General features: G+C 40.1%; 4 protein-coding genes across 4 annotated transcripts; all 4 read left to right on the top strand.

Annotated features, from left to right (window-relative positions):
- Nucleotides 1-472: 472 nt before the first annotated feature.
- Nucleotides 473-4,309, top strand: mblac1 (metallo-beta-lactamase domain containing 1). Its single transcript, XM_080839161.1, has 2 exons — nucleotides 473-993; nucleotides 3,917-4,309. Exons 1-2 carry the CDS (start codon nucleotides 565-567, stop codon nucleotides 4,163-4,165), a joined length of 678 nt encoding a protein of 225 aa, XP_080695287.1. The 5' UTR covers nucleotides 473-564; the 3' UTR covers nucleotides 4,166-4,309.
- A 2,664-nt stretch (nucleotides 4,310-6,973) lies between these two features.
- tm4sf21b (transmembrane 4 L six family member 21b) lies at nucleotides 6,974-8,754 on the top strand (the record flags this gene model as incomplete). The annotated part of the gene is made up of 5 exons (XM_080839795.1): nucleotides 6,974-7,165; nucleotides 7,365-7,430; nucleotides 7,558-7,697; nucleotides 8,222-8,405; nucleotides 8,746-8,754. The coding sequence occupies 5 exons, from the start codon at nucleotides 6,974-6,976 to the stop codon at nucleotides 8,752-8,754; spliced, it is 591 nt and encodes a 196-aa protein (XP_080695921.1).
- Nucleotides 8,755-11,180: 2,426 nt separating this feature from the next.
- Nucleotides 11,181-12,155, top strand: LOC308365887 (lysophosphatidic acid receptor 6; the record flags this gene model as incomplete). The annotated part of the gene is made up of 1 exon (XM_080839504.1): nucleotides 11,181-12,155. The coding sequence occupies one exon, from the start codon at nucleotides 11,181-11,183 to the stop codon at nucleotides 12,153-12,155; it is 975 nt and encodes a 324-aa protein (XP_080695630.1).
- A 3,348-nt stretch (nucleotides 12,156-15,503) lies between these two features.
- On the top strand, nucleotides 15,504-17,231 carry her8a (hairy-related 8a; the record flags this gene model as incomplete). Its single annotated transcript, XM_080838702.1, has 4 exons — nucleotides 15,504-15,566; nucleotides 16,194-16,289; nucleotides 16,510-16,588; nucleotides 16,687-17,231. 4 exons carry the CDS (start codon nucleotides 15,504-15,506, stop codon nucleotides 17,229-17,231), a joined length of 783 nt encoding a protein of 260 aa, XP_080694828.1.
- Between the last annotated feature and the right edge of the window lie 1,434 nt (nucleotides 17,232-18,665).

The raw sequence follows: 18,665 nt of genomic DNA on the forward strand, positions 1-18,665 counted from the left end.
GAATCTCACAAATTATTACATTGGAATTGTGTATAATGGTGTTGTGTTTGTATGTACAATGGATGTAGCTTCATTTTTCAATATCTACATATTTCCTTTAAGTTATTATACGAATTTCATTGCACCCCATATCAAGGATGAACAATTTAATGATTTCTCTGCCACACAATTTGAAGTTCATCAGTAGGTAATTTCTGTAGGCCAAGTCTAAGCATTTTTTATAGCCTTTTGACTCTCAGACACAGGAGTCTGGAATGAACCATGTACAGGTTTAAACCAGTCAGTTTGTTAAACTAGAATACATTTTCTCCTTCTTCCGTTTTGCTCATTGTATGTATGCATGTAAAAACTGATGAATACGTTTTTATTTTGAAAAATAAATAAAGCCTTTTATTTTGAAAAGAAAAGTGTCGGCCATATTGAAAGTTTTGATATAACAGCTACACGTTGCTATGGTTGGCTTTAAACTTCTGCAATGCTAATAGTTTAGTCCGTGTACTGTTATTATTCACCCTGTGCAATGCTTCGTATTTTACCAAGACTAACTTGTCTGTGCTGATCAAAATGGATCTAACTGGCAAAGTAATATCTTCAAGCTGCAGCGTAATAAAAAGCGTAATGTCAGATGTCGGTCCAGACATACCTGGCCAGCCTTACAGTATCTCAGTGCTTAAAGAGGGTTATTGTTTACCACAACCAAATGGTTGTACGCGTGCAGACGGAACCATATCTCTCTTACTTGGACCTAAGACTATTTTGGTTGATACTGGGGGGCCATGGGATCGCGATTTTCTCCTTGCTCAGTTGGAGAAAAGAGGACTGAAGCCTGACGACATCAGTGTAGTTGTCGGAACCCATGGCCACTCAGACCACGTGGGTAATTTAGGTATTTTTCCAGACGCAATGATAGTTGTAGGGTCTGATATAAGTCAAGGAGATCTGTACCTTCCAAACGAGCTGGCAGACGGCCAGCCATATCCTATCGATGATCATGTAAGTGTGCATTGCTCGTAGAAAAATTACCTACTGATGAACTTCAAAATATTTCAATTAGATTTTACTGGTAGCCAATCTACCGTGGTTAAGCTATTTTACATTCAGTATTTTTGGATTTATGTAGGCTACAGGCTATTAACCGACATATTAAATAATAATAATAATTCACACTTGCGGTGATTGATTTATGTCAAAGCAACCAACTAGGATACAAACTAAATATCCTTGATATGTCACCAGGCTTCTTTTTGCAAAACACCTTCGACATCATTTCACATAATTTTTAAAATACAAATTATAAGTAACAATGTCTATGCAACAGTTGATGGTCATCTGGGTTTAAAAATAATAATCCCATAGTCACATAGTGGCCTACCATGAAAAGTTTGGGAACCACTGAATGAATAATCAGATGTATTGTTAAAAAATTTAAAATTGAAGTAAATCTTATCAGCCTTGTGACTTATGAATGGTGTTTTGAATGCAAAAGGTAAGGAGGCCATATCATTTTTTTGTATTATTTGTATAAAAAGCCTTGTTACTGTACATATCAGGGATGTTGGTCTGTATGTATCAAAGTTAGGCTAGGTGACTGTTGAAAGCATCAGGTAAGGCTACATTGCCAGAGAGAAGGCAGATGGTACATAGCTTTGTTTGCGAGGAAAAAGAGGAAACTAGACAAGCAGCAGTGGCTTCTGACGCAAAGTAGGGGCAATGGATGAACTGGCATGGTGTTGAGAAGAGGAAGATCAGGTGGAGAGAACTCTGGCCTATGGACGCTAACCACATTAAATGCATTGTTGGAGCCAGTTATGATTAAGACAGAAACTGTTTTGGTTCATTTAAACGTATTCTGTCTTTATGACAAACTAGCCTGACCCAGAGTTGCTACACTTGGAAACATAATCTGGTTTTAAAATCATCTTCATGTTTGTTGGAAACGAGTTGAGGTTAAGCCATTTGTTGGTTTATAACGGGGCATTAGAATTTATTTTGTGCGAGAGGGGCGGAAAAGTGGACACCAGGCATGTACAAAAGGTACTGGCAAATGGGCCAACACTCAGGATTGGAGTTGATGTCTGATGTAGGAAGACTGCTTCAAGTTCCACAGTGTACTGTTGTGACTGCTATAAGACCAGACATGGTGTTGTATTCTGAGTGTCAGCTCATTGTTTACTCTATTGAGTGCTCCCTTAGAAGATGCGATTGTGGAAGCCTCTAAAAGGAAGAAGCTGAACTATGCGAAATGGTGAGGGACACCAGTGGAGGTAGGTATTAGAGCCTTTGTAGCTAAATGAACCACACCTCCTTCGAGGATTTTGTTTGTTGAGGATTGTCACTCAAAGGAGCCTTAAAGGAGTTGTCTGAGGCTTCGGAAAAAGGGAGCCAGTGGTTGTGGTTGTGGCTGAGGTGGTGCTACTGTGGTTTTGAACTTACATTGAGATAAGTGAGATCTTGTTGAGGTGTACCTTGAGGTGTTTTTGTTGTCTCTGCTAATGGCATGTGTCTTAACCCATCTTGAGTATGGAGTGGGATGGGTCTGGGACAGCAGACTTGAATGTTGAGCCTTCTGGAGGTGTTATGGGCCTATTTCATCTAAACACTGATGAGGGAAGGTGCCTGCTTGAAAACCCCAATGAAATGCTCACAAAGGCAGTTTTGTTCTTGTCTCCTGCTGCTCAGATTCTATGGTTGGGCAGTCATGTTGTTGTGTTCAGCAACTGCAGGCTACTGACGGTACATGTTGTACTGTGAAGGAGGGCCTTTATGGAGCCGCAGTACAACATGAGGTGCGTGTTGTGGCTGTCACCAGCCAGTTGTGCGTTGTTGAATCCTAAAGCTGAGGATCTATTGTTGGGCAATTGTTATATTGCTTAGGTTAGGTTGCTGGCTATGAAAACCTGCATGTGACAGTGAGTGGACTGAATCCTGTGGGAAGTCCCTTAATTGCACAAGGAATTGCCTGTGTATGACTAAAATAAAATGGCTTCATAAACACACAAGGTTAAGAAGCCAAGGAGATTTGTGTTGTTTTAATTATTAAAAAAGGAATTGTGACATATGACTAGCGCTTGTATGAATAGATCACAACTGCTTTGACAAAAGTACGTCAATCAGTGAAAGGGTGTATTTTTTTAAGGTGTAGAATATATTGAATGTTGAATGTAAAACTAACCTAACCACAGTATCCAACCCAGTTTATGGCATGGAGGTTGAGTTTCATCTTATTTTGGCCTTAATCATCATGGCAGTCACGTCTAATCTTTTCAAGTTTGTTTCACAAAAAGGGAACGTAATTGGAAAAGAGATATTAATACTATAAATGGTAATGTCACATTAAAACCATTTGAAATGATTGAAACTCCGATTTGATTTATTTGATGGAGTATGTTCCTTGTGTCGACGTGTTATGTTGTTTAATTCAATAGGTCTTGCAGATTTTCTAAAACATGTGTTTTAGGACAGTTTTTTTTGTGTGGACACAGAGGCCTGAGCTGTTTTTATGTTCCCTTGCAATACTTTTGAAGTACTTTGCCATACATTTAGCATTTCCTCGCAACACATTTTGCATTTCCTTGCAATATTTTGGCATTACCTCAAAAACAACCAGCAAAAGGCAAATGTGTCTGCAGCTTTCGTTATGGTGTGATTTAGAACACACCATTGTTAGAATCTGCCACAGATTAGATATCTCATTGGCGTCACCCCGGTTAAAATGCCATTAATTGTCATCACTGAATGACCTTTGTACACATCTGCTTGACAACATGTGCTTTTTAGGCGGTTGTTATCTGAAATTGTATGCTTCAATATTTATGGTCTCTGGTATGGAAACTACAGGCTACAACTTGTATAAAGAGTTTGTTTAACACATAGAGTTTTGGACGCATTCAGCTGTCAGTCTTTCTCTCTCCACCAGGTGTTAATAGTTCCAACTCCAGGTCACACAGGACGGGACGTGAGTGTGCTGGTGAAGAACACCTCGGTGGGTGTGGTGTTGGTTGCAGGGGACTTATTTGAGTGCTGCGCTGATGAAGACTCCTGGCGAGCGCTGAGTGAGAATCCTCAAGTACAAGAGATGAACAGAAGGGCAGCTTTACACACTGCAGATGTTATCATCCCTGGTCATGGACCTTTGTTCAAAGTGCAGAGGGTCTCCACCAACTGATATGGCCAACGCCCTTGGTGAAGGTGAACTTAAAGTGTTTCCTGATTAGTTATTTTAAGTCTTAGTCTTCTTTTGACGTAAACATCTAAATATCTAAGAAATTAGGTTTTTCCATCCTATTCTTTGCTTATTGTGAGTTTGGCAGGAATCCAGCAACAACCTTAATCAGTAATTTGTATTTAATTCAAATAAACTCTTTCAAAATACAGTTGCTTGCCTTATTGTCATATATGCAGCATCCAACTCCATACCGTGTGGTAGAGTTTAGACCTGTCTTCAATAGAATGACCCATAAAGAAGATGAATAATATAAAATACAAATTCCCTTTGTGGATCAATTAAATACTCTATCTATCTCTCTGTCTATCTTTCTGACTATCTATCTATCTATCTATCTATCTATCTATCTATCTATCTATTCATCCACCCATCTATCCATTCATAAAGTAGTGTTCATACACTACTGTGTGGTGTGCTAGCTTCTGCAGGAACTTAGATGTACCAGAAAAAGGCTCTTTTTGAAAAGGCAGTTCATATTACATGTAAGTTTTTTAAAACCTCATACATTGTCTGTTCAACATAATTGAAAAGTATATAAGGAAATATTTGTATTTCCTTTTAGTATTCAAATACTGATCAAGGCCTAGCTGAACAAGAACAGAGGGAGGGAAGTGGTACCAGGTACACTGCAGTAAACACTGCCATAACAGGCAGTAAAACCTCATTTATGTTCCTGACATCACTTGGCTATATTTTTTTTAAACTTTTGTCTGATGTCTGGTAACATGTTTAAAACTCATTACAACGTGGAATTATTCACACAAATTGAGCACATGGGTAGGATAATATCCCAAATATAGTTTTCTGTACATAGTTATTCTTAAATCACATCAGTTCTCAAAAGAGACCAGTAATGAAATCAGCTTTACTATTTGCTGTTTTGGCAGTTGCCTTTGTCATTATTTTGTGTGCATTAGAAATTATTATTCATTAGAGCTTTTTTAGAGTTATATATTTGTATAATTTTTTATGTGTATGTAGTCACGCATATGCCTGCGAAAGGTCATGGTTTTGCCATGGTGAAACAATGGGTGTGGTGAGGGAGTCTCCGAAGATAACTCTAGATAACTGATTATTTGCTAAGAGCAGGGAAACACTTGTTATTTATGATTTAAGAGCGTTGAACTTCACATACATAGACTGCGACTGTACTGTATATTAAAGGAACTAAGAATACCCACACAAGGGTCCAGAAGACCCTAGTTTAATGTAAAACTTGAGTTTGAGGGTGATAGAGAGTGATATAGGTGTTTTGTTAATGTAGACTAAAGGGTATTGTCCAGGGACATTGCATCATCCAGTCTCTCCCGATGAAGTATTTTATTATTTTATTAGAGTATACGTAACAGTGTCGTACCACACTTCAGACAGAACGTGTCATTAGCTCCTTCTGAGCAACCCACTGCCATGGAAACTGGTGTCAATAAAGTGTTGATTCATGGTGTTCTATTGCAACCTTTTTCCATTGATCACATGTGCATGTGGTGATAATTATGACATTGATTAACTATATACAACCTGGTTACAACTGTCACAGCTATCTCCGTTGATAGTTACACAAGGGAATTCATTCAAACAGAGCTATTCACAACAGTAGACTCCTTTTTCACTGAAGGTTTGAAACTTGGTGTCAAAACCTTCAGGATATTCTCTAGAACCTTACTTTGATGACTGAGGAACTGGCAGAAAACTGATTATATATGCCTGCAACTTAGGTGTTGATCTCAATTAAATTAAATTCAAATATTTATTGATATAGCGCCAGTAACAAGTTCAATAGTTTCAAGGCGTTTTTCAGAGACTGAACCCCCAATAACAAGAATGTAGATAATGGTGGCAAGAAAAAACACCCTTTTAATATAGAGAAACCTTGAGCACAACCCAGCTCATAAGGGGGGACCCATCTGCTTGGGGCCGGCGGGTACTTAACAGATGAATTCATACATGCATCATTCAGGAAAAAGCATATACAGTATACACCCAAAGATACATACGAGATGTTCCAAGCAGAGCTATGAAGCAGAAAATGATGTCAATGATTGGGAGCAGGGTAAAAGGGAATGAATTGACTAGGGCTGTTTAGAACCGTTTACATCCCATTTTAAAATCGATCTCAGACAGCATTCTTTATAGGCCTATCTAAACCTCAGTTAACCAAAAAAGGCTGACGTTGTGTTTTCTGATATTTAAACCGTATGATGTTCACATGTCATTTCTGGTAAATGGCTTCTGGAACTATCAGTTTGAAGGGTTAAACTAGATGGTGCTAGATAATTGATTATACAGTTTGTGTACCCTGGAATAACCTTTGTACCCACCAGGAGAACACAAAATGGTCACTACCCTATTGGAATGATTTTGGGTTTCGCTTATCTATCTGTACTCTTACTCCTCTTTTCCCTTCACTTCACATCTTCATATCATTGCTCCCTTTTGGTAAATTCAATAATTTTACATGAGGACAATTTTTATGAGTTTGATAATCTTTTGATCTTTCCATTTGCATGAGGCACAATGGGTAGGGCGACTCTTTATCATCCCCACCCCCACACGTATACCTCCCTAGTCCATAACCATAAACCCACTATATAAACAGTCCGCTGTTCTCTTCTTCTCATTTCAGCAGTGGTTCCTCACACAGGTGGTTTTTCTTATTGGACATCAATTTCTTTGCGCTGTATTGCAAAGGGAAGTGAGGGTCAACACCATCTCATAAGGAGTGCTCATAGAAATAGATCTTTCTTAAAGATGTGTACAGGAAAGTGTGCCAAGTGCATTGCAGTGGTGCTGTACCCACTGGCACTTATATCTATCATCTGCAATATTATTCTGTTCTTCCCCGACTGGAACACAGAATATGCTTCGGCAGACGAGAAGGGTAATGAAAGACTCACACCAGAGGTCACATTCATGGGAGGACTCTTTGGTGGTGGTATTTTGGTGAGTACAAGACTATCTCCTTTCTTATGTACTTGTGGTTTTTTCTACTGGCACAACAGGCAATATTCCTCCAACTGGAGTCTGTCTGCGCACACACACACACACACTCACATACACTCTGCTTGCTTCATAATCAGAATCATTTTCAGTCTGAAACAAACGTCACTGAAAGATTTGGTGTTGCTGTTCTTTGTTGTAGGTGCTAATACCAGCTATCCATATTCACCTGACTGGGAAGATGGGCTGCTGTGCCAACCGCTGTGGGGTATGTGTACTCCTGACACTGAGGTCATCTCAGAATGGACCGCAGGACACTTTACTCATAGAGTAACAAAAAGCCTATGGTAGTAATGGAGTATTCAGGCAATAATTTCAATGTGTTCTTTGCACAGATGTTCCTGTCCATTGGGTTTGCAGCACTTGGTGTGGCTGGTGCTGGGTACAGTATGGCTGTGGCTGCAGTGGGGCTTGCCAACGGACCCGTTTGCCGCTTCGGGCCTGGGGCAGGAATATGGGGCAGGCCATTCGCCAAGTATGAGAATTATTATCAATTTTATGTCAAAACAAAGAGCCATATCTAATTTGGAAATACTTAAAATGTGCATTTTAAAAAGTATTACCACCATGCACTGATGACTGGGCAAATAATGACCATATTCATGCCGTAATGACGTTTGGTTAAACACTGTTACTCCAACGTATGTATGTAATGAGCCTATGACATCTGTGTATGCCCTTACCTGATATGTGAGTTTTGCTTTTTTGGAGAAAGTATGACTTTCTTAAAAACATTTCCTGATTTAAATGAAAATTACAAAGAAGTGCCATGAACAGGCACTGTCTAGCCCAAAAGCATCTATTCCATGGTATTGCATGACATTTAATAGTGATACATTCTATTAATTAATGTTACATTTAATTTAGCAATGTTGCTGTTTATTCTTCTTTCTGTGTCGTGTGTTATCATGGTTAGTTCAAAGACATTTAATTAACCTGTCCATTACTTCTAGTTGCTCTATTCTTACACTGTGCTTTTCCTTCTCCTGTTTGTTCTAGTGGTAATGGGTCTTACCTGGAAAACACGGACAGCTGGGGTTTATGCATTGAGCCTAAAAATGTTGTGGAGTTCAATGTGGCCCTGTTTGCAGTCCTCTTGGCTACTGCGGCTCTGGAGCTGGTCTTGTGCGGCTTCCAAATGGTCAACGGCCTCTTTGGCTGCCTTTGTGGCACGTGTAGAGAGGTAAGGCAGGCGCTCACATTCATGTTGATTAACAAACCAGAAACCATGGTTTGGACCGCTGGATGTTATTTTGAAATGTTACATGTGCAGGTCTTTGTAAAATCAAGTTACTTGTAGAGTAAGCTAGTAGTGATAATATAATTTGCTTTCAAAGAAGTGACAACGTGTAGGCTATATATTCAGAGTTACTTTGCGGTTTTTGCCAAGAAAAACTTTAGCAATCATACATACTTTATAATCTGTATAGTCAAATACACTTCCAGTTGTATATTTCCAAGCATATGAATTGCATGTATTTAAAAAAAAAACTTAGTCTGAGTTTTGTGATTTCTTTGTGCAGTCTGAGTAAGCGGAGAAGAACCTTCACCTCACGCGTTGAACCGTCAACACACTTCACCTGAAAGATTCGACTGAGTGACTGATGGCTGAAAATAATTCTTAAGCTCCAAGGCATTATCAGCGACTGTACTTAACTGTTAGTTTTTTTTCCCTGTAAATTGTATGGAGTAGCCTAATAGCTGCACTACGCTTATTGCGGATGAACGGAATGTTAAGTTGTTGGAACTATTATATTCTATGTAGCCTATGTATTTATATATCTCTTGCATTTAATTTCAACCTAGAATATGCTGTTTTTCAGTATACGTTCCTCTATGCATTTTTAGTTGTTTCCTCCTTGATCTATGGATTTCAAGAATGTTATGTTTTTGTAAATAAAATGCATGCGGTCTTAACTGGCGTTTTAAATACATAAACTTATTTCATTCACTAAGGCTCTATCTTTACAAGTCGCTTTTACTCACAAACTGCGCCACGGTGGATGTGTGTTCGCAGACACGAATATTTTTAGTGTAATTGCTACAAATTCAGATATAGCCTAGCCTGCATCCCCGTCATAGCCTTTAAATAAGAACAATACTTTGGTGCAGATTTACAAAGTCGCATAACTATGCCAACCAGGCTGACTGGAGAACATAAAACGAATTGACCCCGACGTGATTTGAACACGCAACCTTCTGATCTGGAGTCAGACGCGCTACCGTTGCGCCACGAGGTCTGGGCTTAAAGTGAGAACAATGTGGATTACAACTTCTGGTTGTAATAATGTCTATGCTGTGCAGGCACATTTTTGTGAATAACATGTCTGGCTACTTGTAGTCAATATACAGTCCAGTTCAAGACAAGTAAAAAAAAAATGCGTTGTGAAATGTACGTCAGTAGCGAAATATTGTGGAATTGGAGCAGGTATGGCGAAGACTAGGCTACTTCCAGCGCCAAAACCAGATCATATCACGAATTAGGCAATGCAACACAGTAGTTTGGGTGCGTCAACACAACTTTGACTGAGAGATTTTTCAAACACTAGTTTATATAATGCCATTTTGGAGGGAACGAATTTGCCCCTTGTGCGAAAGACACTTCCTCTTAGATGCAAATGGCCTGCTTGAAATAGACAACAGACGCAAGCAAGTGCAGCACGCTAGTCTAAAGTCTGCATGCAACCCAAATTAGGTATTGGTCAATACAGAGGAATTGTCCTGCAGAATCTGTTCACATTATTTGCAAACTAGGCTTACCATAGCCTAAGTTTATACAATGTACAAGGAAACGTGCTAGACAATTGTGTTAGGCTATGTACACATGTGAATATACAGTTCTTAAATCTGGGGTAGTGGTCCATACACAGGAATTAAACTGGCATATGTTAACCTTATTTTTAAACTTGGCCTGCATTAACCTAAGCTTTTACAACACACACAAAAACTTGCTAAACAATTATGTCACAGGGTATGTGCATGCACATCTAAAAATGCAGTTTCTTCATCTGCGGGCAACCATGTGAAAATCACCAAGTATGCAAGAAATGACTCATCTGATATAAACAGTTAGATGAACCCCTAGTGGAAAGGGTGGGTGTTTGTCTGAAGGCGTTTGCACTTTTTCTCAAAAGGATTTCCTGAGATGTTTGTCAGCTCATCTCAGATGCACACATTCTCTGCAATACCAGTTTCGCTTCAAGCACCACTGTCATTGCATCATTAAACAGGGCCATCGCCTTCATCTGGAAAATAGGTGATCTTTTGGTAAGTTTGTTATTGTGCGCCATTTTCTGTTCTTAAGTAGTTCTTTCACCTGTTTACGTTAAGACTATACAATTTTTTTGTCAATGGATCACAAATGAAGACGATGATGAGAAAGCAAAGGGTTCTAATGTCTTTTCTTATAAACTGATGATAGACCCAGGCTTTACTGTCAATATTTTGTCTATTATTTTGTGAAGTTGTGTTGTTCATAACATCACAGAGTTCAAAGATTTTGTCAAAAGAGTAAACTAGGTGTGCAAGCTCTTTTTATCATTGTTTCTAAAAACACACAAACCTACATAGATACACACACACCCACACACACATGTTTATGTGTATCTATGTAGGTTTGTGTGTTTTTAGAAACAATGATAAAATTGAATTTGCATATACTACTTTAACCGACTCTTCTTTTTCATCGCTACATGGTAATTGCATATTAATACATAACTTAGGGTTGAAAATGTAGGGGCGGCTTCTGTGCACTTCCTCCCACACCCAATGGAAAGAAACATTAAATCTATGTAGTTTGTTATCTAGATGGATGTCTGCTTTTGCATCACTGCTTATCACACAGACAGTTGGGTAAGGTTAACACATCCTCCTAAGCTGTTATTTTATTTTAAGCTTCCATGCCTGGTTCCTCTTCCTTTCACCAGACATCGTTGGGGACGTTTGACAGTGTTTGACAATGTCCAACACTACAGAGCCCCCTGTATGGGAGGAGTGTAAGGATGGGACAGAGCAGAAAGTGGAACTGATCTTCGTAAGTGTTTATGTGTTGATCTTTGTTGCGGGCCTCATCCTTAACCTCACTGCTCTGGTGGTGTTTTTCTGCCATACTAAAACACGCTCCCACACCACAGTCTACATGACCAACCTGGCCTTGGCTGATCTGTCCCTGATCTGCACACTGCCTGTGAGGATCTACTACCATCTGGGCTTCCAGGACACTCCTCCTCTCCTGTGTCAGATCATGGGTGTGGTTCTTCTGATCAACATGTATGGGAGCATCTTTCTGCTGAGCTGCATGAGCTTTGACCGCTGTGTGGCTGTCTGCTTCCCCATGTCACTACGTGTGCGTGAAGGCCGCAAGAGGGCACCCTTCATTTGCCTTGCTGTCTGGGTAATTACAACCGGTGCAAGTTTACCCATCTATCTTATCAAACCACAGGACGACCAGAACCAGACCCAGACCCAGTGCTTTGGGAGTGTGCCCCTCTACGCCACTCGGGCCGTTGCTGTCACCTCCAGCCTCACTCTGGGCTTTGGGGTCCCGCTGCTGGTGATGCTGATCAGCTCCTGGGGGCTCATCCGTGCCATCAGCAACAGCCAAGTAGCCCAGTCAGAGCTTGTGGACAGCCCAAAGATCCAGAGGATGATTGCAATATGCCTGATCATCTTCCTCTGCTGTTTTTTGCCTTACCATGTCAATTTATGGTTGATCTTCCTGCACCAGAGGCCTATACCATGTGGTCTTGTGACCAGCTATCGCTATAGCCTAATGGTGGCCTGTCTCAATGCTGTGTTGGACCCACTGGCCTACTACTTTACCACTGAGACCTTTCGTGAGAGAGTGGATTTGGATGTGCTGAGGCAGATGTGGCCCATGACTGGCCAGAGCTCAGATGAGAACAATCGCGCAGAGGGGCCCCTCAATACCTGATCTGCTTTCTCAAGCTATTCAGTCAGAACCGCCTGTACATAGCTTACTGCTCTTATGGCTCCTGTCATCCCATTCCAGAGACACCAGGGTGCAAGTACTTGGCTAAAGAGTGCCTTTGTTGAGTTAAAATTGTTAATACACAGGAACTGCTCCTTGAAAGAGCATAATCTTTGGGTATCTCCTCTCGACCACTTTGTTCCTTTCATGAACTTCGGTTGCCTTCTCTCAACAACAAGGGACTGCCATCGAAACTAATTGTATTGTGTGCTGGGCCTAACGCTGTTTCGTTCTCTAGCCATTCTGTCCGATATGTTTGACATCTCTGACCCATATTACTAAACCATGACTCACCTTTTTAAAACTCATCTGTCATGCTAATGTATTTTACATGTCTTAATGCGTTACTACATTTAAACGCATGAAAACACATTTTGTTGTATTGTGCATTATTTAAAGCTTCTGCCAAGTGCCACAAGATTAACCAACTTATAAATTTGGGTAAATAAATGGACATTGCAATGAATAATATGCAAAACATTGTGTCATTTGAGAATTGGAAAAAAGGATGCATTTGAAATGTGAAATATCCAGCAGGAATAAATACAGAATTATAGAGTATCCTAAAGCGGTAGTGTCTTTTTATAACGTCACCCATGATAAATATCTGTTTAGCTGTGAGACTAAAACACTTGTGTTTTTCTCACCAACCAGTCAAATGCCACACATGCATATAGGACACAACCACAACCACCGCTGTGGGTTCTGAACTTTTCCTCTTTGGTGGAGGTAAATTCATCAAATGACAAGAACGTACTTTTGACCTTTTGTTTAAAGAGTTTGTATTATGTAAGTTAGCAAGCTCATTTTGGAGATTTTGATATGCCAAAATATATAAATAGGCCATATTAGGTTTCTATATATGATTTCAAGTCAAATGAAGTCAAGCCAAGTGAAATAAGCTTTAATTCTCATTTCCACATAGGCACATATCATATACAAGAGAACTAGATTCTGTTTTTCGAAGACAGGGTGTCACATAAAACATAGAACCCTCATCATATTTAAGGTCACTTCACATGTTTTACTGTCGTGTCTTTATTTTATTTATTTTGTGTTGTTTTTTGTTTTATGTCATAGTCTTTTAGGCCTCTACGATACAAACCACTGTACACATTGTACACACACACACACACACACACACACACACACACACACACACACACACACACACACACACACACACACACACACACACAAACAAACACACACACACACACACACACACCACACACACACACACACACACATACACACACACTCACACACACACACACACACACACACACACACACACACACAGAGAGTGACAGAACACCTGAAATAAAGTGTAATGTATGCAAAGTTAAACTACAGGCTACACATTCATCAAACAATACAGCAGCGAGATGTGAATCTCTGATACACTTTCAGTCCACAACGTGCAAAAGCAGCACTGCAGGGAAACTGGAACTATATGGGCAAGAGGTTGTGCATGACCCTAATCCCACGTAAAACATAGATCATGCAATAAATATAAAAATAGACGACTAGTCAGTGATATACACAACTTTCACAAAATACAGACAAGCACCCCTGATCATTAAATGTATATGCAGGTTTCATTTCATATTAATCAAATAGTCGGGAAGACCAAGTGCGGTTGGTACTGTTTTTGCTTCTTGCATTACCGCACAAAAATCTAGTGACTGAAAACATGTGACTTGTATTTATATATTGTTTTGATTGCCTACTAAAAAAAGTGATGATCAATCATATCTAAGTAGCCTTGTTCATATTTTCCATAATTAGTTCATAAACACAAGGACTAATTGCCATGGGACAGTCGAAACACTCACCCGTAATGCTAGAAAGCTGCCTAGTCAATTTATAACAAAAGCTACCTTTCAACATTTAATTTCAGCTATAATTTGTAAACAACTGCCACAATGGATTCTTGGTAAATCTGCTTAAATATTACAAATATTATATTTGTTTGTCTTCAGAAAGATTAGGGTATGCACTGAATGTTTTGTAGTATCATTCATTGGTAATCGTCGTCTAGGCCTCATACCATTTGAGACGATGGGATACTACTGTGCAGGTTCAATTGGTACAGTGCTCACTTCCTCGCATCTTTTCTAGATACCTAGATAAGCCACTAAGGTCATTTTAGAGCACAGATTACTGTAAAGATAACACCCATCTACGCTATCTGCAGTACAAGGTAAAGAAGCTATTCAATGTGACAGGTTGGTGATCTTAACAAAAAAAATCTAAAATCTTAACCATGCAAAACAGCTTTGGCCAATGTCTTCAGACTCAAGAGGCAAACATCCTCAAAAATGTTGGTCTTATTAGATGCTACTAAACACGTGCAGAGTAAACAGCACAGATCAAGCTTGCAGCAATTGTAAGTTATTTAAGGTTCTGAGAAGGCTGCCACTGGAGCGAGAGGGTGAAGTCAAACGTACGAAGGAAATTATCATCAATAATGATTAACATCATGTCATTAGGCTATACACTGCGTATGTGCCACAACTCGGTTCATGAATAACATCAAGCTTCAATGTGAATTTTAATGTAACCTTGCCAATGGGATAAACCCATTAGAGATCTGGAGCTCTCTCCAAAAAGAAAATAAAAACTAATTCGGATTTAAATGCTTAAGATGGCCATTAAAGTTCTAACACCCTGCCCATTCTTTAGCGACCCATGGGTCATTACGGAGGGACAAGAATAGAAAGAGATCTTAACGCGCTTCACTGGAGTGTGTCCGTAAAAGCGAAGACAATAGCAGAGCCCGAAGAGCCAATAGGTACACGGGGTGCAAAGAGTAAGAAAGTCAGAAATAAAAGAAGATCGAGGTCTGATTACTGTTGTATCCCTACGCCCATTCTTTGCCACTTCAATTTTAAGCTAAATAGCTAGCTTTTTTTATTTCAACCTCACCTTAAGAGAACCCTAACCCTTACCAAATGATAAATCATTAAAGTGGAACAATTGGAGTGTCTGTCTGTGCGTGGAACTGCCTCCCTTTAAGCCTGCCCTCACTGACTGTGGGAAAGTGTGCGATTTGAGCACCCATACATTATCATGTTAATTGTAATGGGAGGAGGCAGGAGGGGGAGGTGTATATAAATAAAACGGGGGTAAATGGGATACTTAGCCTACATTTCGTCGTATTTGTTATAAGTTTCACTCATCCACAAAACTTCATCAGGTGTCTTTTAAGTCTGAGCAGAAAGTACGTCGATAGCGTTTGGCACATTTGCTCGGCCTATCGGCTACAATAAAAGGTACAATCTGAAAATGACGCCTTCAAACATTGGAAATGTTCCTGAGAAGAATTCCACCCCTAAAGAAGAACGCAAGGTAAGAAACACACACAATTCTACTGTTAATTATATTATTTGAAGGTCACATATTGGGGGGAAACAACTATTTTATTTGCTATTTAAGCATAGGTTACAGTTGACTTAAATGGCCACAGCCTACAGAATAGTCAAACTTTTATGGACGACCGATAACTTTATTGTTAAGTTTGGCGCAAGAAGCCGTCAGCCCTATTTCTGTGCAGATTGTCAAGGTGGATGTGTAGACTACATGTCAATTACGGATGGTTCTATTTTGACGTTGAATTAATTAGTCAAATTTAGTGTATCATTGTTTAAATCCTCTGTGAAAAGGGAGAGAAGCACACTCCGTGATGATACTGTTTCCTCGTGCCCATAGTGTTTTCTAGGGGGCGCTCGTGGATTGCTTGGAATCAGTAACTGTAAAATGCAGAATACATAGAGGAGTGCTTTGTATGTATCCGGCTCAAATGTTTGATTAAATGGGTGTTGTTTCCACCTGGCAAATTAACTAAAACCACTTTGAAATGCGTTACATTAGTCTGAAAGGGTTTTCGTGTAATCAGTGGCAATAATGTTTTTGTTAGCTAAACATCTAGCTCTACATTTTGATGTGAATATCCTCTCTGCTTTTCTCTTCTGTTAGCTTCGAAAACCTTTAATTGAGAAGAAACGTCGGGAGCGAATAAACTGCAGTCTTGAGCAGCTAAAGGGCATCATGGTGGATGCTTACAACTTGGATGTGAGTTGGCCCACTTGTTGCACCAGCAGCTCTTTCCACACACAGACACATCTTTTGTGTGTGTGCAAACACATATTTTCACAAACTGTTTTAATAGCATTGTGTGTGCATATGGAAATCTGCTTTTCGCTTGTAATTATGTTATTTTTACACTAATTCCCAAAATATTTTGTAAGAGGGAAAACCGTGATAACTGTAATGGTTGTTATTTCGTTTAAAGCAATCCAAACTGGAGAAGGCAGATGTTCTGGAAATTACAGTACAGCATATGGACGGTTTACAACGGGGCCATGGAACAGGTGAGAATGAATGGATTTACAGTATCATGACCTTGAAAATCTGTTTTAAAATGTAGGTCCTCAGTAACTCCCTTTATTTTCCTTTCTGTGTTCTTCAGGGGACACTAACTCCACCATGAACTTTGACTCTCGTCAGCGCTACAGCACTGGCTACATCCAGTGCATGCATGAGGTACATAACCTGCTCCTCAGCTGCCCGGGCATGGACAAGACCCTTGGTGCCCGCCTGCTCAACCATCTGCTGAAGTCCTTGCCCCTTATCAGTGGTGAGAGTGTGGCCACAGGCACAGCCAATGGTAGTCCAGGGCCCAACAGCAGTAGCCGTAGCAACAGCCCAGATTCTCTCTCCCCTACCCCCACTCGCCTCTCTCTTCCATCGGCTGCTTTTCAGCAGCAACACCTCTCTCTCTCCCTGCCCTCCTCGCCCTCTCCTCCTCCAACACCCCAGGGCCCCAGCAGCCCCAGCAGCCCCCACCCCTCTCCTGGAATTTCCCTACTGAATGAGGGGTGGATTGGTGGTCCAGAGAGGGACAGACCTTCCCCTTCAAGCTCCCCCTCCCCCTGCCCCCAGCCAGGACACGCTCACCCTGCCCTGCCTCCCCTCTTCCCAGTGGGGGATCCCTCAATGTGGAGGCCATGGTGAGGGGGCAAGGATCTCATCCTGCGCCCTCCTCCCCACACTTGTCATCTCAGCCCTCCTCTTAGCAATGTTCCATTCCCCCCATCTATCTCCCGGGAGGATTGAGCACTGAGACTTCTCCCTCTGAATGGACAGGAAATAGTAGCTGGGTCAGGTTCCCAAAAGGCTTGTAGCTTCATTTAAACAGCAGTGTACTCATTTGCTTTGTGTCTTTCAGACAAATGAGGGCAAAGTGCTCTCAGTGACAATGCTCTGAATGAGGGCCGTATGACACAGCACAAACCTTTAACCTCCTTCTAAATGCATGAGAATCTCCATACTTAGTGATCTCAAAAAGTCACTAGATCAAACGCATTTCATTCATTTCCATGTGATGTTCTAATCAATTTAGCTTTTTAGGGACTTCCTCCTGCATGTTTATATATATTTTTTTATGTTTCATTTACAATAAGTATCCTCATGTTTTTAAGCTGTATGAAATCCCTCTTTGTGTAATGCATCTGTTGAGGGATAACATTTGTTGTGCTTAGGTTGCTGGTCCTTGTTGAACAACAGGGGATGTTATGCATTTCTATAGATCACTCTATAGATTAGACAGTCCCAATCTGAGAACTTCATCCTTGTACATTACAAGAAGAAAGAAGTGGAATTGGTACCTCATATTGAAGACCGAGTTAAACAACATTTTTATGATATGAATTGTGTGTTGGAAATGTCTTGGTTATTTTTCCTCTCGTAATGATCACAAGACAAGATGTTAATCACAGTGTTGGTGATTTCAATGACACATTTTGTGATGATGTAGTAATGTTGGAGAAGAAAATTAAATAAAAATTGACTTCATAAAGTGCTTTTGATACTTTATATGAGTTAATCAGTTACATTTAAAATATGACATTCCAAAAGGTTATTCAGTTTTATAGAAGCATAAATCTTTGATTATAGATAGAAAGATAGATAGATAGACAGATAATGTATTAATCCAGAGGAAAATGTAGAGATTATAAACTTTAATTTGATTATAAACTAGCTATGATACTAGATTATGCGCAGTGACCTAGGCATTGGTATGGGTAGACATGGGCAGGGGACAGTTCATGTGCATACACCTTCAAACACATTGCCTTTCTATAGGGCTGAATTTGTGCCTACACCTTCAAACACATTACCTTTCTATAGGACTTGTGCCTACACCTTCAGACATATTACCTTTCTATAGGGCTGACCTTGTGCCTACACCTTCAAACACATTACCTTTCTATAGGAATGACCTTGTGCCTACACCTTCAAACACATTACCTTTCTATAGGAATGAACTTGTGCCTTTAAACACATTAGCTTTCTGTAGGACTGCACTTGTGCCTACACCTTCAAACACATTACCTTTCTATAGGAATGAACTTGTGCCTTTAAACACATTAGCTTTCTGTAGGACTG

The sequence above is a fragment of the Sprattus sprattus genome, assembly GCF_963457725.1.
Source record: "Sprattus sprattus genome assembly, chromosome: 5".
Taxonomy (NCBI): Eukaryota; Metazoa; Chordata; class Actinopteri; order Clupeiformes; family Clupeidae; genus Sprattus; species Sprattus sprattus.

Coding starts and splice junctions, on each gene's coding strand:
- mblac1 (XM_080839161.1), top strand. CDS start 565: ATGGATCTAACTGGCAAAGTAATATCTTCAAGCTGCAGCGTAATAAAA. Junction 994..3,916: donor CATATCCTATCGATGATCAT/GTAAGTGTGCAT, acceptor TCTCTCCACCAG/GTGTTAATAGTTCCAACTCC.